General features: G+C 42.4%; 1 protein-coding gene and 9 non-coding genes across 10 annotated transcripts; 1 reads left to right on the top strand and 9 right to left on the bottom strand.

Moving 5' to 3' along the window:
- Nucleotides 1–4069: 4069 nt before the first annotated feature.
- trnap-ugg (transfer RNA proline (anticodon UGG)) lies at nucleotides 4070–4141 on the bottom strand. The gene has a single exon. It is a non-coding gene; the product is annotated as a tRNA-Pro (tRNA).
- A 412-nt stretch (nucleotides 4142–4553) lies between these two features.
- trnap-agg (transfer RNA proline (anticodon AGG)) lies at nucleotides 4554–4625 on the bottom strand. Its single transcript has one exon. It is a non-coding gene; the product is annotated as a tRNA-Pro (tRNA).
- A 381-nt stretch (nucleotides 4626–5006) lies between these two features.
- Nucleotides 5007–5078, bottom strand: trnap-agg (transfer RNA proline (anticodon AGG)). Its single transcript has one exon. It is a non-coding gene; the product is annotated as a tRNA-Pro (tRNA).
- A 218-nt stretch (nucleotides 5079–5296) lies between these two features.
- trnap-cgg (transfer RNA proline (anticodon CGG)) lies at nucleotides 5297–5368 on the bottom strand. Its single transcript has one exon. It is a non-coding gene; the product is annotated as a tRNA-Pro (tRNA).
- A 456-nt stretch (nucleotides 5369–5824) lies between these two features.
- On the bottom strand, nucleotides 5825–5896 carry trnap-agg (transfer RNA proline (anticodon AGG)). Its single transcript has one exon. It is a non-coding gene; the product is annotated as a tRNA-Pro (tRNA).
- A 7512-nt stretch (nucleotides 5897–13408) lies between these two features.
- On the top strand, nucleotides 13409–14312 carry LOC108874653 (free fatty acid receptor 2-like). The gene has a single exon (XM_018663167.2). It carries the CDS (start codon nucleotides 13409–13411, stop codon nucleotides 14309–14311), a length of 903 nt encoding a protein of 300 aa, XP_018518683.1. The 3' UTR covers nucleotide 14312.
- A 1680-nt stretch (nucleotides 14313–15992) lies between these two features.
- trnap-ugg (transfer RNA proline (anticodon UGG)) lies at nucleotides 15993–16064 on the bottom strand. Its single transcript has one exon. It is a non-coding gene; the product is annotated as a tRNA-Pro (tRNA).
- A 316-nt stretch (nucleotides 16065–16380) lies between these two features.
- On the bottom strand, nucleotides 16381–16452 carry trnap-ugg (transfer RNA proline (anticodon UGG)). Its single transcript has one exon. It is a non-coding gene; the product is annotated as a tRNA-Pro (tRNA).
- A 412-nt stretch (nucleotides 16453–16864) lies between these two features.
- On the bottom strand, nucleotides 16865–16936 carry trnap-agg (transfer RNA proline (anticodon AGG)). Its single transcript has one exon. It is a non-coding gene; the product is annotated as a tRNA-Pro (tRNA).
- Nucleotides 16937–17252: 316 nt separating this feature from the next.
- trnap-ugg (transfer RNA proline (anticodon UGG)) lies at nucleotides 17253–17324 on the bottom strand. Its single transcript has one exon. It is a non-coding gene; the product is annotated as a tRNA-Pro (tRNA).
- Between the last annotated feature and the right edge of the window lie 6258 nt (nucleotides 17325–23582).

The raw sequence follows: 23582 nt of genomic DNA, 5'->3' as shown, positions 1-23582 counted from the left end.
ATTCATCTGAAATGATCCATTCTGCATTAAGAGAACTTTTACTTTGGTATTTTGGTGTGTGTGTATTTGATGCTTACAGGACTGAGTATTTCTACACTCTCACAACTTTTACTTGAGTAAAAGAGTGTGAGTGTTTGACTCAGTGAGTCAGTGTGAGTGGATGAATTACAGACTGTGTATCTTTACTGAGGCTGGAGCTTATTAAACTGATCATTACCTGTAATTCACTGTATCAGCTGCAGCTGTGTTCAACACACAGAATGAAATGATTCAGCATCACTCTGCAGTCAAATACTCTTTGTTTTCTCATGAAGGTTCCAAACAAAGTGAAATGACCTCTAAGTCTCTGAGTGTCGGATCAGAGCCGGTCTGATTCTCTAAATGTTCCTCTGAACCTTCCTCTGTAGAAATCCTTCCTCACTGAGCAGAAACACATCCTGTCTTTCAGATGCAGTTAGGAGTCATCATGAAGAACAAACACATCGACTTCCTTGTTAAAATCATCATCATAAGAAAATACTGTAATGTGTACCTACCATAGACGACATGATGAGTTGTTGATGGAAACAGTTCTTCTCTGAGGCCGAGCACAGACGACTGGAGGAGGATGATCAGTGATGGAGCTGAAGCAGCCTCAAGACGATCCTGACAAAACAAAAGCGTATTAAATCACAGGAAAATGTACTGTTATGTTATTATTATTATTATTATTCAGTCTGAGGAGCAGATCATCTGACGAGCAGGAACAGAAAACCACAGGAACTCAAACAGAAACTGAAGCAGACCACGGTCCAGGCTGATTATGGAACGAGGTGCAGGTGAGGAGAGACCAGGTGTCTGCAGGGCTGAGGCAGGAAGTGGGAACAGGTGAGTGAAAGTCATTTCAAAATAAAATACAAAACAAACAGGTCAAATGAAAAATAAATAACTTAAATAAAATCAGTCCTGAATCCATCTGCAACAAGTTTCATCAGCTCTGTTCTCGTCTTTTGTTGTGCCCTCCCCCCTCTCTTTCTCCCCCCCCCCTCTCTTTCTGCCCCCCCCCCCTCTCTTTCTGCCCCCCGGTCTCTAAAAGTTAATTAGCAGTGTGGAAGGAGAGCACAGCGCTCGCTGCTTCTCTCCACACTGACTCAATCCTGTTTTCTCCGCTCTCTGACAGGTGGCATTCATCCCGTCAGAGCCGCCGCCTCCCTCACTGCAACAATAGGCGACAAGGTGGGGGCCCACACACAGGGAGGGGGCAATAATACTGAGGGGGCAATAATACAGGGCCTTATATTCATGAGCTAATACACCCATTCAACCCCCACCTCACCCCCTCACCCCAACCCCTCCATCACCCTCCACCTTCTCTTTTGTCTCTGCTGTTACAAAAGTTATAAAAGACTTTTCAGTGTTACTGTGTGTGTGTGTGTGTGTGTGTGTGTGTGTGTGTGACAGCAGTTCTTGAGGAGCTTCTTCTTCTTCTATAATTTATTTAATATTTCTGATTTACACTGATGAAATACAAAATTAAGTTAAAAAAATCACAGAAAAGTTCAATTAAACTGATGCTTAAAAAAAGCAACAATACAAAAACATATTAATACATGATGTGTAGGCTGTAATCATCATTAACATAAAGTACAGAACACTAAGAGTTCAGACTTTAGTTTATTCATATATAAATCATAAATCGTTTCCTCAGAAAGCTTTTTAATGTGAACAACTCTGTCCTCCTCTATTTGGATTAAAGAAAAATACCCTTTAATTCACTCATGCAGTAATGTTTCTCAGTAATAAATATTGTTCTAATAAAGAACGACTTTCCAACTAGAACATGAGTGTAAATTAAAAGAATCCATTCTTTACTGATACGTGGACTTTTAGAGATATTTTGTTTAGAGCTGCCAAATCTAAAAATCATAAAATAAAATTAAACTGAAGTGTATTTTCTTCTTGCATGTCCATGATGAGAAAATTAAATTCAGGTTTTTAAATGCATCATTCAATAATAAATGACAACTAGGTTGAAAATGTCACTGATAAATAACTTTATTGTACATCATGAGCAAATCATTGGAATAAATTTCAGTTTGATGAAACAATTTAGTCAAATCTGGGTTTCATGATTAATTTACAGCTGAAACCGCCTCTGGAAATGAAGGACTCTAATAATCATAAGTAATAAACACAAACAGTTCAATATCACAACATTAAAAATGACACAACAACGTTCAAATAAAAAGTTCTACAGTTTGTACTTCAGCCAATCAGAGCTGAGCTTTTCTCTGAGCGGAGATGACGGTCGTCCATCACCATCAATGAAAACAAAGCTGATGATGGAAGCTCGAGGCTGCAGGAGGGAATTATGGGAGGTGGTGCTAAATGCTGCAGCTTTAAAACAGTGAGAATGTTTTAGACTTGAACAGAAACTTTATCCTGGAACTCCTCTCTCTCTGGTGAAAACATGGCCGCTCTCACTGGGATGGGTTTTATCGCTGGGGATGAAGGACGTCATTGTTCCTGACTTGAAATGGCCATCGACAGACGGTGTACCGGACTCTTTGCCTCCTCCTCCTCCTCCCCAGGTGAACACACCCTCCACAGTTTTCATTCTCCTTTCGCTTCAGTGTCAAAGCCTAACGGACGCCTCCCCAGGACCAAACCCAAACCTCCGCTCTCATTCCGATTCATGGGCCGCTCCGGTCGGCCATTGTTCCCCCTGGAGATCCTGAGCGTCATGAATAGCCAATAAAAAGCCTATCGTTCCACGGTGAATCGGAGTTGAAGAAAAGGTGCTGGAGAGGCAGCGATGGCCTCCACGCAGCTCCCAGTGTGGAAACCATCTGTTCGCTCGGCCCCCTGCTCGCTCTGTGAAAGGGATAATTGAGTGTTATAGAGAGCAGAGAATAGATCCCTCTGCTGCTGATTTGTATTCTTTAGAAAGAGCCAGGGGTTTCACACCACATCTGCCCCTCAACCCCATTCAGCCCATTCACCTGTCCCATCAATTAGCACACTCAATTAAGCCCTCATAATCCATTTATCGACACACAAGGGCTCCATCGAACGCCACGCCCGCCACAGAGAAGTGGCAACAAATGAGACTTTAGTGACTGTTTTCTTTGGGAAGAGGGAGGGGAAACAATACAGACTGATGGCAGTGTGAGTCCTTCAACACTTCATAAGAAGAGTTGATGGTTTGAAAAGCTGCTGCAGCTGGCAGCGAGCCGCTGAAGGCGCTGGCAGCGTGAACGAGCTCTCTGCTCTATTTGTCGGCCATTGTTCTGCAGATTATGAGCTGCCTTTTCACTGGGAGTGTTACAATTAATTAGAGCAGGGTTGAATGGAGAGGCAGTCAGTCAGGCACATGCAGGCCGGAGGAGGTCTGCACGTAGAGGAACTGTGAAAACAGACTAAATGCCAACAGTGTCAATGGTGTCGCTGTTGATGAAAAGCTGCCAGTTTAATCCCTGTTAGTGCTGCGTGAGCCGCGGCTGATATGAATTTAACAGGTTTTAATCTGAGACACAGCAACGAGCCACAGTCCTGATACAGACAGGAATTTAACACAATCATAACATTTTATTAGCACTTTATTATATAGGTTCCACTCATATACTGCTATGTTAATTTACAGGAGCTATTGTAAGTTTTTGGTATCACTACATATCCAGTGTTAGCATGAATGCCTGTATACTTACCAGTGTTGTGAGTTCAGCATCAAGCTTCTTTCCTTTACTCACCAAGAGCTTTCTCCAGTGCTGGAAAGCAATGGCAATGTTTTGCTTCTATCACTTCTTTTCTTCTACTGAAGTTAGCATCAACCTGTCTCATTACTTTACTGTAGTGTCCAGTCTGCCCTGAGGAAGCAGCGCTGCTCAGAGGTAATATTATAACCTTCTGTACTGTGACAGCTGAAGTTCTTAGCAAACAACCACCATCACCATCACCCACTCTTGGTAAGGTTGGCAGCCCAAACCCAAAAACAAATAGCCCCTTTAAACCAATTATAATGGATTCTTCTTATAATAACACTGTATCTTAGAGCGAAAGCTGCTCTACCCTGAAGACTAGAGGAGGTAAAGGGCTCGTCCGGGATTTGAACCCGGGACCTCTCGCACCCAAAGCGAGAATCATACCCCTAGACCAACGAGCCACAACAAAACATGGTCGGTAAGTGGAATAACATCCCCTCAAAGTGTCCTCATTATTGTCAGAAAGTGAGTTCAGACAGCTGTTCTCAGAGAAACAGCTGTAAAAAAAAAAACCTCAGGAGGAGGAGACCAAACACAGAGCTAAAACAGAGGGAATACCAGACTGAGATTCATCAGGTGGAGACAAACACCACATGAATAACTCTAGACTGACTGAGCAACTTTAAACTTTGACAGAAACAGATGTCCCTCTGCTTCCAGACTTTATGCTAAACTGAAATGAACAGCTCCTGGATGTATCTGGAAAACTCAATTAGTGTTTCTTTTACCATCCTTTTTGTATATTGGTCTCTGAGAGAGAATCAGTAGAGACTGTTTTATCATACAAGTACCTCAACTGACAGACAGATAACAGGGCTCGTCCGGGATTTGAACCCGGGACCTCTCGCACCCTAAGCGAGAATCATACCCCTAGACCAACGAGCCACAACAAAACATGGTCGGTAAGTGGAATAACATCCCCTCAAAGTGTCCTCATTATTTCAGAAAGTGAGTTCAGACAGCTGTTCTCAGAGAAACAGCTGTAAAAAAAAACCTCAGGAGGAGGAGGAGACCAAACACAGAGCTAAAACAGAGGGAATACTAGACTGAGATTCATCAGGTGGAGACAAACACCACATTGTGGAACTTTGACAGAAACAGATGTCCCTCTGCTTCCAGTCTTTATGCTAAACTGAAATGAACAGCTCCTGGATGTATCTGTTTCTTTTACAATCCTTTTTGTATATTGGTCTCTGATCTCTATGAAGAGAGAACCAGTAGAGACTGTTTCATCATACACGTACCTCAACTGACAGACAGATAACAGGGCTCGTCCGGGATTTGAACCCGGGACCTCTCGCACCCTAAGCGAGAATCATACCCCTAGACCAACGAGCCACAGAGACACACTGATGCACATGTTAAGTACCTCAGAGTCTATTTTACTAAAGACTAAGATATTTAAGGATTCCTCCCTTTACAGGTCAGATAAAACAACTTGCCAACACATACAGAGTATTGTGTCTGGGAACATTATGTTGGGACAACTTACACGGTTTTGCAGCTACAGAGAAGATTTCTCTCTAAACAGTCTGCTTTAGAAGTTTGTTTATCAAGGGCTCGTCCGGGATTTGAACCCGGGACCTCTCACACCCGAAGCGAGAATCATACCCCTAGACCAACGAGCCACAAGGAGCTCTGATTTTAACCACAGTAAAAGTCTGATCAAGGATCTTTGTTAACAAGAAAGTAGGTGGAGCATTTTTGAGGTTCTGTAAGTATTGTCACAGTGTCTGACTTCACTCTAATATTTATAAAACTACTAACTTACCTTGGAGAAACTCTAGACTCTCTGGGAGCTAGTGGGCTCATCCAGGATTTGAAGCTGGGACGTCTTGCAGCCAAAGTGAGAATCATACCAACGAGCCATTTCTCCTGTGTTTTGACTGAAACACAGAAGAAACAGCTTTGCATATACAGAACAGAGTGGGATTTTTTTTCCAAGTCTAAGTTTTCCTGTAGCTCCAGTCTTTGTGCTAAGCTAGGCTAAACAGCTACTGCAAACATAAAGGTTACAGGCTGACAAAACACTTGTTAGACGTCTAAGACATACAGCTTCAGTCAGATCTGGGAGCTGTTATCAAGGGCTCGTCCGGGATTTGAACCCGGGACCTCTCGCACCCTAAGCGAGAATCATACCCCTAGACCAACGAGCCACAAGTTCCACACAAAGCTCTGGTTAGTCAGTGCTGAACTGAATCACTTCACGCACACAAAGCACTCATCATGGCTGCTCCAGCTTCTGTTTCCACTGCTGAAACAGACATTAAGTGGATGTTAAACTAAATAAATCCTTTTATTTTTTCAGTTAAGACAGGGTGTCTCAAAATTGTCCCAAATTGTACTCCAGGGTTGACCAAGGGATTTGTGGGAGCCCAAGAATAACCAGTCTAATTTCACCCCCTGGAAGTTTGGTTACACCTCTGTAAGAGTGAATTTTGGGAATATGTGTAAAATGCTGCACAAAACACGTAGAATATTTCATTTTTCATTTGAGGATGAAGCAGAGGAGGACGAAGGAAAAATAGATTTACTTTGTGATCTGGCATTCTGGGTCATGAGAGGATGAGGTCATCTTCTTTCCAATGAGAGTGTCTAAAATCTGTAATTTGAAAGTGTTAAAAAATACAAAAGGCTCAACACACACATAAACTGAGCCCTGGGAAAAGACTTTAACACATCGCATTAAAGCTCTGTAATTGTTTTTATGGATTGCTTCTTGTAGCCATAATTGTTCACGACTCCATAAACGAGAGAGAAACAGCCCAGACGGTTCATTAGAGCACAGAGCGTCTCGTTCACGCCGCAACACAACGCGTAAAACAAGGAGAGAGAATCTGTTAAAGACACTTCAGTGAGAAAACTGTTGAAATAAAAAACACATGGAGCTGAGAGGGAGAGAGTTTCTCAGCGGTCATTACTGTGGTGTTTCTGTACTGCATTTCCCAGAAGTCACCAGGAAATCCAATGGAGTGTAGCTCAGGTGGTGGAGCATGTTGATCCTCCTGTCCAGATGCTGAAGTGTCCTTAAGATGCTAAACGAAACATAAATATCATCACTGGACTTAGATTCGTCAGCTGGACACAAACAGCAGCACAACAGGATGATCATGTTGCACTGCGTCTGCTGGATGAGGAAATGTTTGTGAACAAGTTTGCCACAAGATCTTTACAAGGGAACAATGTTGGATGTTGTGTTTCCAGCTTGTTTTGCTGAACTCTAAAGCAGCTTTAAAATGTCCATCAAAAATAACTCTTTCTGGGGGAATAAAGATGAAAACATCCAGAGTGATTTCAGACCTGTGTCTCCTCCACACTTCAGGTTCTTCTTTCACAGCTGGTTTAGTCATCTGGTCGACATGAAGCCCTTCTTTCTGGTTCATGACTTGACTCCAGAGTGAGGCTCTCATGTTTGTTAGGGTGGCTTTTTTACAGCCGTGAAAATAAAAGGGGAAAACTGAGAGTTTTTGGACAGACTGGACTCAGTTCATAAAACAGACTGTAAACCCTTCAGATGCAGATGCGTCCAGTCCGCTGGGTAGCAGTGAGGGAGGAGGCTTTAAGCATGGGAGACGTTACTTTCCAGCTACAAACTGACCCAAAAATCAGCCAATTAGAGGGAAGGTTTCCTCGGAGTGAATGTGTAACCTGATTGGTCGCAGCGGGAGCAAACCTCCTGACCTCTGGCAACGTCGGTGCTGAGACACAACATTCGTGTTATTGTGAATTCTAACCACAGCAGGACGTCACACAACACAGAAGACACACAATTCATTTCCTTTTCTTATCGACATTAACACGTTCCTCTCCACAGCCTAACACAGCCCTTCACTTTAACAGCATCACAGCACTGGATGCTGAGTGGAAACAGGGTGTGTCATTATTACATGTAAGTGAATGTTGTGTTTTGGCAGTACTGAGTGTAAAAGACATTAGTGGACATTTACAGAGTCATGGGAAACCCCTCGTCTCCTTCCAGTCGTCATAAATTTTGTCCTTTATTTGCATCTGGAAAGTGAAACTCTGCAGCTGATAAAATCTCCCAGACTGTGAGTTGATTTGCACAAAAACAATGATAGGTCAATTAAATGCAGTTCTCCAATGAATGTGTGAATGAAAAACTTTTAATCAAAGACTTAATGTGAAAGGTTTCTTATATTCTCGCAGCTCTTTAGCTCTTTAGCACATTTGCCTGATCCTTTCCTCTTCTCACTTCATGACTCTAATGTAGACTCTGGTCTGTTTCTCCAGTGAAGACATTGTTTTGTTTTCCTTCTCTTGCAGTAGAACTCATTACACCAGCCCTCAGAATCTCCTGTCAAATGTCATTTCCAGAAAAAATATTGTCTCATATTTTCTTCACCAAGCTTCTAGCACTGTGTATTTCACTTTTTCACTTTCTCATGAGACCATACAGAACTTCAGTGTTAGGGACGTATCAAAGTTCAATGTTCCTGAAACTCAGAGAAAACTCAGGAGGAGCTTGTGACGGTCTGTTAGAGCCACACAGGTAGAATAGCTGAGCTATTCAGATGAAGCTGAGCTGAAACTGTGGCTCGTCTCCTTCCTCTGCCAAACAGACATGATGCTTCTTGACAAGTGAAATCATCCTCCAAATCTGAAGACTTCCTCCCTCTGAGGAGTTCAGCTGTGAAAACTGTTGATGCAGCAGCAAAAGAAAGAAGTCTCAAGAGAAAGAAAAGTCCTGAGGGCAGATAAACACAAGCTTCATTAGCTGCTCAACAAACAAATATTTCAGACATGTCACTGTACGGTATCTGTCTGGAGTCGTCATTTATGTGATCCAGACTTAAATCAAGAATCTGCTGACGCCAAATATAAAATAATAATCTGTTGAAATCTTCCGTTCTTCAACAGTCTCTGCTCACAAATGCATCACCACAAGATCTACAAGTGACTAATGGAAAAAAATCTAGAAACTTGGCTGAAAACTCGTCAGTTTTTGGAAAACGGATGAATTCATTTAGAAACTAAACGTTTATTTTTTTCTTTATATTCTTTTTCAGAGTCTAATTTTACTCTGACGAGTGAACGTCCTTTTCCCATCCGTCTCAGGTTTCCAGTTGACATTTACAGTCTGAGTCACAGATGTAACTGATGAACTGTGATGCAGCAGCCAGTCACTCTGTTGAAGGTCAAACAGTCTGACTGACGGGGAATATTTTCCTCTTGCAGTCTCAGCAGCTCAGCAGGCAGTTTGTTTTTGCACTAATGTGGTTTATAGTTTGTGGGAAGGGGACAGAGACGTCTTCCTCCTGCACATTCTCAGTCCTACACCCTGATTGCTTTACTCTGTGGATGTATTTGTGTTGTGTTTGCCACAAATCCTCACCGGCAGAGAGAACCAGGCCTGGGCTCGTCAGGAATTTGAACCCAGGACCTCTCACACCCTAAGCGAGAATCATACCCCTGGACCAAAGAGCCACGAGGTCTGCAGCAAGAGTCTGGTTAATGAGAGCTGAACTGAATCACTTCACAGATAGAAAGCAGTCATCATGGCTTCTGTTTGTGCAGCTTTAAATCAAACAACTTCCTCCATGTTCACCTGTCGTCTTAATAAATCCACGATGTCAACTCGTTGTGCAAAGCTGAGTCTTCATCGGTAGGTTTCTAATCAATCCTGCAGATCAGCAATTAACAGAGGGTGTGTGATTCATAACATGTGACATGTACATAGACCTCCTCAGACTGAAAGAAGTTCCAGTGGACACAGACAGAACTGCAATGACTGCCATGACGTAAAAGGCTGAGCTGAACACTGTGATAAGACAGAGCAGCAGGAGGCTGTGGTCTACAGACTCATTAAAGGTCTTTATGAGTCCAGGAGAAGGTTTTTATTCTCCTGAGTCAGTCGTCTGCTGCTGTGTTCCCGTGTGATGCTTTTAAAGGAACAACAACCCTCCTCCTGCTCCTCCTCCTCCTCTTCTTATCTACAGTCGTCTGAGTTGAGGTGAGATTGAGTCAAAGCCTTTTACTGTCTGAGATCCAGTCAGCTGCTGCAGGTTTCCACTGAGTTCACCCTGTTAGTGAGTGTTTACACTCAGCAGCTGTCAGGCTCTTTGAAAACCTTCACTAAGTGGTTTACACCTGCACAGGATCCTTTGGCACGTTTACTTATCCTCTACATCAGTGGATCCTCAGCTTCTTCTGTCATAATCTCTCTGGAAGCTGAGGATGAGCTTATTTTCTAGATGAATCTGATTCGTTCACCATCAGAGAGGCCAGCTGTTACAACTGTTCTTGAAATAGTAATTCAATGAAGATCTCAATGAAAAGCATATCTTTCTGTATCTCTCTCCCCTTCTTCTTTTGTGCTGACAGAAACTGTGAACCTGCTGCTCCTCCACTCATTTAAATCTCCTCTGGAGCTGCATCCTTGTATTTAAAAGTGGATTTGAAAATGTTTGAGTGTGTTGCTGCAGCAGAGGTCGTGCAGTCATTCAAATCTAAAGGGTTCAGTGTCTGAGGAGCAGGAATAAGATCAGAAAATCTCATTTAAGTTTGGACAGCAGTTGTTGAGATATTGGACTCTAATGAAAATCCAACTGATCCACAGCCTGTTTGGATGTTTTCAATCATTAAGTAAATTTAAACAGAGTAAGAACAGATCAGGTTACAGGCCTGTCAGCTTATTAATAATTAACAGCCTCCTCTGATGGACCTCCATCATACCACAGCTGTCACCTTTGACCTTCAGAAATCAATAATCAGCTCATCTTCTGCTTTCCATTGACACCCCGCTGGGAGAGCTGCTCTGCGGTCAGCAGCTCGTCTTTTCATTAAGATCAAGTGATGCCATCTGCCCGGTTCACTTAACAATCATCGGACAACCTGGACAGTAAATACACTGCTGCAGGTGAATCAACCAACAATTCACTCACACACCTGCTCCCAGTTTCCTCGTTATCCCGTGCAGCTCTTTAACGAGCCTCCTCCACCAGCTCCTCGTCAGATCATCTCGCTCTGAGCTCACAGTGAGGTTTCACTCTCATAAACTCATCGTCTTCAGTGGGTAAACTTTACTCTGGTAAACCTCAGTGCTCTGTCCTCGACCTCCCTGGTTCACCAGCACAAATCCTCTCGGTCTGAAAGCCCCGAGGTGGAGGAGCGATGCTTAAATCTCATAATGAGTCACAGATTTGTTGAGGTTCCTCTGATTGGAGAACAAAATCCTCAAATGCCAACTGAGTGAATCTTTCCACCCAAACAGCAGCAGATCCTCTGACAGTCCACAAATATCTACAGCATGACTGGACTTACATGAAACTTCATGAATCTGAATGACTTTAGTGATCCTGTCACTTCACCTCTGGTGTCACCTTTTGTTGGATTTGACATCGGACTTGTTGGTTCTGATTTTGGAGAATTAACTTGAGACTTACTAATCTTGAGTTAGGACTTGATAAGAACTTGTTAGACTTGATTTGGGACTTCTCGGACTTGACTCAGTTGGGTTAGGGGTAGTTGAGTTGGGATTTGTTGGTCTTGATCTGGGACTTACTTGGGACTTATTGGGTTCGACTTGAGACTTATTGGACTTAATCTTGGGTCTTGGTGCTTGAGACCTGGGACTCTCCAGACATGACTTAGGACTTGTTGGACTTAGCTTCATTGCCAAGACTTGAAACCTCTTTGTGACTTGCAAAACACTGACTTTGTCCAACCTCTGTTCAAACTTACTTCAGTGGGAATTTTCCTTTTTTATGTTAATAAAATATAAATTAGTAATGTTGGTTGATCCGGTTTAACTCTTCCTGAGGTACCACCAGCATCAGGGGGAAGTCACCTATCTCCTGGATCAAAACTGCCCAGTCAGCAGTCTGATTTCTCTACTTTCCGTTCACGTCGCCGTCAGGTATCTGCAGCCATCAAACGGCTTTTAAAGGCAGTGGAGCTTTGTAATTACATTGCTGGTTGTGCTGGCAGCTCTTTGAAGCCCACGGTCCGTTATGGCCCTTATTGTTCCCCCCAGGGCATCATGGGAGGACCGTAAACTTCAGCTGCACCAGTTTATGGGTTTTTGCTCTGAAATGACTTGGTGATCTGAGCAGGAGAGGAGACGAGGCAGACGGTGTGAGCCACAGCTGTGGAGTTCAATTCAAATAAAAACTGCTGATCATTTAATATTTAAAATTCAGGACATCCTGTGTTTTTAAAGGTTTGAGAAACGACAGAACAAATACACCTCTGATGCGCTGCAGAAAATGTTCATGGAGATAGAAACCAAATAAAATGACAGGCAGAGTCTGAGTGTCTGAGTGTTCAGCTCTAAATGTTGGATTAACCAATGAAAGACATTTGGATACAACGTGTTCTCTTGTGTTTTACAGCTTGTATTCAAATACATTCCAGGTTAATGGAGGGGTCACTGTTAAATGTAAATGAGAAGGAGAAACCGGCCTTAAGATTTTCAGTTGGACTATCAATGATAATGCTTTTTTCTTACACTGTTTGTGTACAACAGACCAATATCTGGTCACATATTGCACCTTTTTTCTAATGACTCAAAGTAATGTAACATTCTTTTGTTTTGTTGTTGTGTTTTATAGATTGGATTCAAAGGAGACAAACTGCCTTTAATTGATTTAAATGAGTTTTGTGGCACTGATATTAACACTGAAAATGTGAATAATACAACATTCACTGCAGTCAGTAATTCACTAGTACTGGTAAATGTGATGCACATTTTAAAAAGACATGACAATAAATAATTTTGTTTTGAAGAAAATATTCCCGTCCTTATTTCTGGTAAATCAGAGGTTGAGCTTGAGAGAAGTTAATGATATTGTTTGTAACAAAATTACAGAATTTTATTTTATTTTATTTCTTTTACAGATATAACAAATAATATTTTTACTTTAAGTGAAAGTGAATCTTTGGCTAAAGGAAAAAATTCAATTGATATTTAATCAAAATGTAAGTTTTCAACTAAATTACAAAGACAACTCAAGAAAAATTTTTTAAAGTTAGTTTTACTCTCATTCTCACGTTCAGAGTTTCTGCAGTGGGAGGCGTTCCTTTATCAACTGATAAAATATTAAAGTCAACATGAGCTGCAGTTTTGCATGTTAGTTAATATTAACCAGTGTCATCATCTTCAATTATAAACTCATTGATGAAGGACACAGTGAAGCAGACAACACACAACTTCAGCTGTTTCCTTTTTTCACAGCCTTTGAAAACTTCTCCTGCTAGGTGAGTAAATATAATTTCCTTATTTATCGGAACGTTGTTTATCCCTTTTGCTTTTGAAATTTCACTTCTGGTGTTTTTAATCTGAGTTTGAGACCTGGCTGCTAAACGATGCTGATTTGACTTAAAATCAAACGTCTTTGACTTAACCAAAGAAACCAGTATCCATGTGTTTATTGTTGTAAATAATAATAATATTGTTGTTAGGTGAGTATTAACCACAGCATCAGCTGTAATTTAATAAATTAATCTGAGATTAATGGCAGGTCTAAGTGGGTTTGTGGTCCTGGGGCTTCCTTTGAGATTATGATTTATATTTCCCCATAATCTCTGTTCATCAGAAACACACTAAATGTTTCTTCTCCATCCTGCTGCAGAGTTATCAGGTCAGTTGTCTCTCATACGTTGTGATCAGTGTGATCAGTTTCTTTCTCCTCCTGTGGTTTAGTGTGGTGATGGAGGCAATGGTGTGTGAGGCCATCCTTTCAGTTTACATCATTTCCTTCCTGATTGGCCTGCCAGCCAACCTGGTCGCTCTCTACGCCTTCAGTGTCAAGATCCACTCCAAGCCTCTTCCAACAGACATCCTGCTGCTCAACCTGACGCTGTCTGACCTGCTCTTCCTGATCGTCCTTCCCTTCAAGATGCACGAGGCAGTGTCGGGCATGAAGTGGACTCTGCACCACTTCCTGTGCACCATCACCACTGTCACATTTTTCTCCACCATCTACACCAGCTCCTTGTTGCTGATGGCTGTCAGCGTGGTTCGGTACATCGGAGTGGCTTTCCCTGTCGCCTTTCATCAGCTGTGTAGACCTGTGTACGCAGTGGTGATCAGTGCTGTTGTCTGGCTGATCTCAGCAGCACACTGCAGCATTGTTTTGATCATCCAGCACCACCCGACGCTAGCTAAAAACAACTCCAGTGTTTGTTATGAGAACTTCACAGAGGACCAGCTGAACATCCTCCTCTCAGTCCGTCTGGAGTTCTTCTTGGTGCTCTGCCTTATACCTCTTGTAGTTTCTGTTTACTGCTACCTGCGCTGCATCCTGATCCTGTTCAGCCAGCCGATGATATCCCGGAAGCAGAAGCAGAAAGCCATCGGCATGGCCTCAGGAACTCTGGCTGTGTTTCTCATCTGTGTGGTGCCGTACAACGTCTCTCATGTAGTGGGTTTCTTCCAGGGTGAGAGCCCAACATGGAGGTACTACGCCTTGCTGCTCAGCGCCTTCAACACCTGCATTGATCCCATCATCTTCTACTTTTCCTCGTCCAAGTTTCACTGCACTGGAGAAAAGTCCATTTTCAGGAAGTGTGGAATCACTGTTACAGAAAGGCACGGCACACACTCCAGCTAAGGAAAATACACACAAAAATAAACATTATTAATATTATGGGCATTATGTCTGAATGTGTATCTCTGTAACAGTTATTGTAACTTGACTGTAGTGTGTGTGTGGCAGCAGTAAAGTGGTGCTTTTATGATTAGTGGTGCTCAGTTTGTGGTAACTGTTTAATATTCATCAGCAAAACACAAGAAACAACCGAGTGTGTAGGACCAAGAAAAGTCACTAAAACTCTTGTCCAGAATGTTCACTCCATTTACAAGCACAACAAAGACAGTGTGGGCAGACAGCAGCACATAGATTCACATCTAAAATAATAAAGAGTTTCAGCTGAAGGCTACATTTTGCATTTATAGTTTCTATGGAAGGCTCAGTGAACTTTGAGAGGTACATGATATGCAAATTCATTATATACAGTAATTCAGGGCAATTGTGATGTTGAATTACAGTGACGTTAGTTTTTTAGTTTGACCATGACTCACTTGAAACAAACAACATTAACTGCTGTGATAGTACAGCTGTGACGGAGCTGTTAAATGTTAAATATACAATATGAAAAACAACATCACCGAAAAACCTGCAGCACAAATAAAAATGAGACGGAGAATCAAGTGAATTAAGTTTGCAGAAGAAAACAGAGATTTGTATATAACACATGTTCCACCTTTATACTTGAAGGAAACTGAACAGTGGCAATAAAGTAATAAATGCAGTGTCAACATGAACAGTCTCCTCTTCTCTGTAAAATGCAAAACTGTGGCTCATTATTTATTATCAAACATTTGCACCTATTTTTCTGTCTTTGTTGTACTTTTCAGCCCCAAGTCCTGACAGCAAAGAACCAGTACATCTGCTGCTGGTACTCTCCTATGGATCATAATCGAGGGTAGGGTTGTTCAGGTTGGAGGACTTGTTGACATTTTGGTTTGTGACTGTTTATTGTTTCACTGAAAAAAGACTGGAGGCCGAGGAAACTGCTCCTTCTGTCCAAGCAACAAAGTTAGATTAACTATCTTCCTTAACATCCAGTCTTTTTTATAATCCTAGATTAAACAGGTCTTCTCATAAACAGTCCATGCAAGATCTTAGGATAGATGGAGAACTGTGCTACAAGACCTCCATAAACTCCTCTTAGCAAGGGCTCGCCCAGGATTTGAACCTGAGACCGCTCGCACCCAAAGCGAGAATCTTACCCCTAGACCAACAAGCTATGTTGAACAACGTCCTGCTTGCTATTGCTTCATTTTGACAAACCTGGGTAAGTTGTTTTCTTCTGCTTCTTATCTTCCAACCTTAGCTGGGCTAAACAGGCGACTTTGATCCAGATTTGGAGATCTCAACAGGTTATTTCTTTACAATCTTTTATTTATTTGCAAAACACGTTGGCACTGATTTTTCGAACTCAGGTGTAAAAAATATCTCAACAATGATACAATGCAGTGCCTCCGCATCTTTTCAACAGGACTAGATTTCCCTCTGCTTCCAGTGTTTATGCTAAGATAAACTGAACAGCTCCTGGATGTGTCTTGAACTTCCCATGAAAGGTTTCTAAAGAATGTGGTCAGTTTGGAGAACTCCATTAGGGTTCAGGTGTTCTTTATAATTGCTTTTGCTTGGAAAGTGCCTGTGTAGTTTGCTGTTAAAGAACCTAACAGATAAACATCAAAGGCAAAGCTTGAACTTGTTACCTTGAGGGCTCGTCCGGGATTTGAACCCGGGACCTCTCGCACCCAAAGCGAGAATCATACCCCTAGACCAACAAGCCACAAGAAAGCTGGGCAACTAGGTGCCATAACTTCAGCCCTAGACTGATGAGCCAGGACAAGAAATCTTCAGAAAAGTGTTGAATTTAAGCTGAAACAGTGTTATAGATACAAAGAAGTCTGTATAGTTTCTTTTAACTTTCTCTTTGACAGAACTGAACCAGCTGTTTCCCTCCGTCTCCAGTCTTTATGATAAACTTGACTAAAGAGCTCGTTCTTGTATAGGAGAACCACCATCCAGCTGCTTTCTGGAAAGTACCTGTGTAATTTGTCATGTAAGAACAACACCAGAGTCAAAGACAGAACTAATTACTTCATGGGCTCGTCCGGGATTTGAACCCGGGACCTCTCGCACCCAAAGCGAGAATCATACCCCTAGACCAACGAGCCACAACAAAACATGGTCGGTAAGTGGAATAACATCCCCTCAAAGTGTCCTCATTATTGTCAGAAAGTGAGTTCAGACAGCTGTTCTCAGAGAAACAGCTGTAAAAAAAAAAACCTCAGGAGGAGGAGACCAAACACAGAGCTAAAACAGAGGGAATACCAGACTGAGATTCATCAGGTGGAGACAAACACCACATGAATAACTCTAGACTGACTGAGCAACTTTAAACTTTGACAGAAACAGATGTCCCTCTGCTTCCAGACTTTATGCTAAACTGAAATGAACAGCTCCTGGATGTATCTGGAAAACTCAATTAGTGTTTCTTTTACCATCCTTTTTGTATATTGGTCTCTGAGAGAGAATCAGTAGAGACTGTTTTATCATACAAGTACCTCAACTGACAGACAGATAACAGGGCTCGTCCGGGATTTGAACCCGGGACCTCTCGCACCCTAAGCGAGAATCATACCCCTAGACCAACGAGCCACAAGAAAGCTGGGCAACTAGGTGCCATAACTTCAGCCCTAGACTGATGAGCCAGGACAAGAAATCTTCAGAAAAGTGTTGAATTTAAGCTGAAACAGTGTTATAGATACAAAGAAGTCTGTATAGTTTCTTTTAACTTTCTCTTTGACAGAACTGAACCAGCTGTTTCCCTCCGTCTCCAGTCTTTATGATAAACTTGACTAAAGAGCTCGTTCTTGTATAGGAGAACCACCATCCAGCTGCTTTCTGGAAAGTACCTGTGTAATTTGTCATGTAAGAACAACACCAGAGTCAAAGACAGAACTAATTACTTCATGGGCTCGTCCGGGATTTGAACCCGGGACCTCTCGCACCCAAAGCGAGAATCATACCCCTAGACCAACGAGCCAAGACATGGAAGAGGTCATCCAGTAAGAATTTGGGTAAAAACTTATGCATATCACTTTGAACAAGCGACGCTAACACTTTCTCTCCATGTGTTACACTCTTCAGTTCGCTCGCCTGAACTGATGCTGTGATGAATGTTATTTTATGGAGGAGGAGCTGGTTCTCTTTGCCGTCCTCCCAAATAAGAAACATGAAATATGTGAAGTTATTTAAGGAACATACTGCATGTCAGCTACAAACTGTGTGAGATCATTCTTGGGTTTTGCCAGCAGCGTCACAGTGCATCAAAGACTCACACAGAGTCTTAGTGGGTGTTCTCATGAAGGGATTTATATCCAGGACCTCTCACACCCAAAGCATGAATCATAGACCCAGACCACCGAGCTCAGACCAGGACTCACTGCTGTGCTCTGAACCGAGAGGCTGATTCCATCAAGAGTTTTACTGAGTCTTGTATAGAGAATCCTTAATATTCACAACTAGAACTTATTCCCTGAGCAGTCTTAAGGTCAGATAAAAAAAAGTCAGTGAGACAACATGAGCGCATTAATAAACACAGAGTCCAGTTTATTGTGCTTCTGTCTGATGAGAAGCTGCTAATCAGTCCTACAGGATCGACCGAGTGTTATCCCAGAATTCCCCTGGGTTAACTCTGCTCACAGCGCCTCATCTTCCTGTCTGCTGACGTGATGGTCTCCTGAGGATCTGTGACCTTTTCACAATGCAACTGTGGTCAGGACTCTAAATGTGAAGGTTTGAATAAAACAGGTCAATGTTGATGCCATGAAGATCAGAAACAACAACCATCCAGTGGGTGAGGAAATATTTTAAAAGGCCTGAAGTTGTCCATGAGCTGGACTGTATAATAAGTCACATGCTCTTTTCCTTTGGCATCTTTTGTTCTCTGTGCAGTGCCACTGTTTTGTTTTGTGTTTTTGACTTGACTCATTGTGACGACCTGTCCACCTGGGCACTGTTGTTTTCATGTGTGCTGCAGGAGCTGATCGTTCGTTAGCTGTATGATCCTCACCTGGGCCAGGTGAGCTCTGCTCTCATTCTGCAGCCTCCCTTTTTTGTTACCTTGCTCTTTTAGTTACATTGGTTTCTTTATTCTTTTTGTCATAATTCTTTTCTTTGTCTGCCAGTTTTTCTGTGTCACAGATCAACAGTTTGTTTCATGAGAATTTCTCCTCCCTTCATTCATCTTTTGATACTTGCTGGACAAACTGTTTGTGTGGTCTATTTTCATGTAGATGGAAAGAGTGATATTGACGCTTGAAACAAACATGAAACGTCTCGTCTGACTGTGTCTGAAGGCAAAAGTGTTTACAGCTGCTGAATGTCCATGTTTAATAGTGAAGTGAAAAGCCTGCTGTTGGAGACTGAGTGGTGGAGAGACACTTTAAAATTGTCTCCTCCCACTTTCACCTGCCCAAAGAGAGCATGATCATCAGAAGGTTAAAGAAACTGTCGGACACACCTCCCTCAATTCAAACATCAGAAATGTGTGTTACTCTGGCGCAGTGTGTCCAGTTTCCATCACTAGCAAATGGGGGAAAAAATCGACCAAAATATGGAATGGAAGAAGCAAAATGAAGGAAAAACTAAGTTGCCTTGATGAGATGCTGAGGAATGGGGCGGGGGTCTCTGCAGCCTCATGGATCAGCCTTATGAATAATTGAAAGCCTCTTCAGACAATAACGGCTCTATTCTCCTCCCCGGGGATCGGTGTTATGATGCCAGGCTCCGGCCCAACCCTCTGTCATTACACTGTTTGCTGTTGTCGTGGAAAAACCACCTAACTGCAATATTGCGGTTTCACTTTTTCCTTCCTCAAAATAAAAGCTGACATGATCATTGACGTGTTGACTGAGTTGCATGACACTTATTGGGCCCTTGGAACATCTTAAAATCCCATCGCATGACGATTTCAAAAATACATTAAGAGTCAATGAGAAAATAAGTATTATATCCTTCATTCTTTGCAAATTGCACTGTTAACATGGTGTATATGTGGTGTGTGTCTGACAGCAGTATTTTGTCATTGCGCCTGTAATGCAGCTGTATAAAGTTATGTGAGGGATTGCTCTGGGGTTTGTTTGAGGAGGATTGAACATTTTAAAATGAATGAGAATGGTTTTGTTAGGATGGCTGCCAGACACCCCCCACCCACCTCCTCCCCCTCACCACCACCCCACCCCAAAACCTTTGGCTCCATTCCCAGGCCTTGTCTCAGCCCTGTAATACATTTCTATCATGCAGGAATGCTGCAGCTACAAAGTCCCCTCAGCAATCTCCTCCAATTAGACGTAGAGATTGGCTGCGCTCCGATCCAGGGATGCCCCACGCCCCCTGCTCTGTTTAGTCGGGCAGCAGAAAGAAAAATGTGATCAAGATGTGCGACTGTAAACTCAAAATTCATGAGTGGAGACATGAGCAAAGGGTGAAAATAACTTGTGTCATGTGAGACGGAGTCGTCCTTAAACAGTTTTGTTTGGCTGTGGGCTGCAAGTCTGAACACTGCGATACAGAACGTGATTTATGTTGTTGCATTCGAAAGCCATGAAACAGTCCACTGCAAGAATATGGTTTATGAGCTTGGGAATGTTTGAAGATTGTGGTTATGCTATCGATTCACAGATTGTTGTTTTTCTTTCCTCACTTATTGCAGAAACCAGAGTCTGCTGTGCGTGTCTTATTGTCTCATACACAACTCTTTACTGATTGAGACACACGAAGGAGCTGGTCAAATAAAAAAGATTTTTTCATATAGAGACTGAATCGTTGCACATAAATTTTTGTCTGGTGTATTTGTCCAAAGTGGAAAAACGATACCCACAAAATATTCTGGTTCCTGATGTGGCCTCCTGACTGAGGATTTTTCAGGACAAGAGGCAGGCGGCTTTTTGTCTTTTCTTCTTTTCTTTTCGCTAAAGTTGAAGTGTCCAAACTCTGTTGGAGTCAGAGTAAGTGCTGTAAATGTAAATGTATACACAGTGTCATGTCTAATGTTTGAGCAGTATGACTCACTGCCTCAGTGAACCAGGCCGGTCAGGAAACAGCTGTGTGTGTTCCTCTGGTTTTCGGGGTGTTGGCTAAAATATGATGTGAACTCCAAACCTGCATTTTCTGTGACACACAGCTTCATACTTTTACACATCACAGAACAGAAACAGCCTCCATGTTCTTCATGTTCTGACGTGAGTTGTATTTACAGACACTGAGGAGCCCTTCACACCTGCATCTTTAGAATTACATTAAACAGCCTCATAAACCTAAATAACAGACGCACAATGTCACAGGAATATTTTCATGATTGTACCTGTTTCTCTCTTGAACTCTTCACTCTCTGACTCCTCCTAATGACTTGAAGGCAGCACAGTGAAGAGGCAGGAAACAGGTCTGATCAGAAACTGTTGGTCAGTTGGTGATCATGTGGCGTGATAATGGTGCTGACGGCCAAGAGACAGTAGACTGTCAGAATGATGGGGTATTATTGAAGCAGACGTGTGGAGAGCTCTGAAACAGGATCTTCTTCTCTTTCTGCCTCTGGAGCTGTAGAGTCTGATCTGTGATGTCTTGGCTCCTGCTGCTCCCACAATCCTGCTCGACGGCTGTTCTTACATTTCTAATTTATCAGTGTTATTGGTAGTCTCACTGCTATTACTAGTATAACTGTCGTTATTTATAGCTATCATTACTATTATTGATATTACTCACATCTCTACATGGAATCTGTAGCCAGTCGAGGCAGATGGCCGCCCACCCTGAGTCTGGTTCTGCTCGAGGGTTTCTGCTCTTAAAGGAAGTTTTTCCTCTCCACTGTCGCCTAGTGCTGCTCATGGTGGAACTGTGGGGTCTGTCTCTGTAAATATTATCTAAAGAGTGCAGCGTAGACCTCGAGTGTCTGTTGTGATTTGGTGTTGTAGAAATAAAAATCTGTAAATGTGGATTCAGACTTGGCAGATAAACTGTGAATGTTCACAAAAGGCTGTAAATATGAGACTGAGATACAGTTTAACAAGCCTCCACACATATTTGTGAATAATACTGTTACGATAATAAACCCAAACAAAACACTGGATTTCTACAAAATACCAAACAGGAGTGGAACTGCAGTTTCCACACACAGATCCTCTGTTTTTGTTGTTTGTTTTATTTATTATATTTAAAAACTGAAAGCTGAAGTTGTGTTTAAAAATGAACGGAGAGCTGTTGTAAGTGGCAGAGCCGGAGTAATGTGGGGTCAGATTTGGTGAGATGTTTGGGTGTGGACAGCATCACTCGGCTCAGCTCTGGACCTGAGCTGGTCCCTGAAATCTGAACTGATGAGTCTGAGTCAGGCTGCTCAGTCAGAGAATGTAAACTTTTACTGTCATTTAATGTTTTTATTTCAGTAACTCTATTAATCCGTCACCATCCACAGCTGTGTTTGTATTTAAAGAGCTATTATTGATGGTGGTTCCAAACCTGTGAAGACATAAATCTGAGAGGTCACATGATGGTTAAAATGATGGGAAAAAGAGGAAATGCTCTTCTACAAAATCAACTTTTTCTCTAATATTTTCACCTCTTCAGCTCCTGCAGTGAGAAGGGAAAATAATCTTCATGTCTGAGGCCGTAACCTGTGATGATGGGGTCACAAATGGACATGACCTAATTTCGAGGAATCACAAGCCAACAAGGTTGGAAACCGCTGGTCTAGACTAAAGCTTGTCCAGCTGGTATGAAAAATATTCTGTCCAATGAAGTTTTTTCTTAAATCCCAGCGGGTACAAAAGGCGAGTCCAGATCTCGACCCAAATAAAAATGGCAGGCGAACAAGTAAGAAACCCTCATTCTCCTCCTGACATTTAGAAAACGGATGTCTTCTCCTCTCAGCTTTTTTTTTTCCCTGGATGTGAACACAGTCGCCTGTTAAGTGATTGTCTGTGACACACATTAGTAAGTGTGTTTGTGTGTGTGTGTGAGAGTCATGCAGATTTCAGGAGCCAAACATCTGGTGGTAATTAGCAGAACTCGCTGCCGATGATCCAACAGCTTGTTCGCTCTGCTTTCTCTGTGGAAACAGGAAAACTGGGGTTTTTTCTGCTGAAAACAGGGTGTGAAGGTTCTGATGTGACGATGTGTGTATGTAGATTGATGGTGTGAATGAGGTGTGAGCTTGTTAAGGACACAAACTTAAAGTTTCTTTAAGGCCACTGGAAGTGTCTGTTTACTCGAGTCCTGTACTCCAGTCGTACTCTGTACGTTATGGGTTGCTCTGACCAGGTGACGTGGAAAGGTGTGACGTCCCTGGACTTTGTGTTATTTCCTGTTTTATTTTGAAAAAGACTTTCCTTGTTGTGTCCCTTGTGTTTTCGCGTCCTGTCCTCATCTCTCCTCACCTGCACCTCGTTGCATAATCATCCAGGACTAAGTGTCTTTCTTTGTTCCTTCTGCTTCTACTTTGGGTTTTTATTGCGAGTCATCTCATTCATGTGTAAGCTGCACTAGTGAGAGTAATCAAACAAATGAGTCTGAAATCATCAAATCAAAAAAAACTGGTTGATTCTCTGACAGTGAACTGATTCTGGGGAAGAGTAGAAAGAAAGAGAGAGACAAGCAGAGGAAGACAAAGTGTCCCAGAGCTCCACAGTGGACACTTCCAGCTGGATCAAAGCATCTTGCTGCATAATTACAGCACATTCCTGCATATTCTCTGTCTCTGTCTCTCACACAGTCCAAACTGTTTTTCTGTGTTCGTCTCCTCGCTGTGAGGAACAACCAAACTATTGAGCTTCATGTTTTTTTCCTCTTTTCCTAGAATAAGCAGAATGAGGTCATCACTGCAACAGATCCACATTTTTATCATGGAACTTCAGTCACAACAACAACTGCAACAGACTGCAACAGACTGCAGCTCCTGACTCTGCAGCAGCTCAGCTCCCTGCTGCTCTGACCGAGGAGACGGACCGCTCTCTGGTTCTATTATTGATTCTATTATTGATTGTATTACTCATTCTATTACTGGTTCTCTCTCTGGTTCTCTTATTGGTTCTATTACAGGTTCTGTCACTGGTTCTCTCTGGTTCTCTCTCTTGTCTTGGTCTCATTTGCTGTTTCTCTAATTGGTTCTCAGTTTTGTTCTCTCCCATTTGTTCTTCACCTCTGTAAACACAGCACCTGAGTGAAGGAACCTGTCCCGATGATCCAGAGAGAACCAGTGGCCTGGTCGCCTGAAGGTTACAGAGCTACATATGTGATGTAGAGAACCGAA

This window comes from Lates calcarifer, unplaced genomic scaffold (genome assembly GCF_001640805.2).
Source record: "Lates calcarifer isolate ASB-BC8 unplaced genomic scaffold, TLL_Latcal_v3 _unitig_5493_quiver_1784, whole genome shotgun sequence".
In the NCBI taxonomy this organism is placed as follows: domain Eukaryota; kingdom Metazoa; phylum Chordata; class Actinopteri; family Centropomidae; genus Lates; species Lates calcarifer.
This window is presented reverse-complemented; position numbering and strand designations above follow the sequence as displayed.

Excerpts from the sequence above, each read along its gene's own strand:
- LOC108874653 (XM_018663167.2), top strand. The coding sequence starts at position 13,409 with ATGGAGGCAATGGTGTGTGAGGCCATCCTTTCAGTTTACATCATTTCC.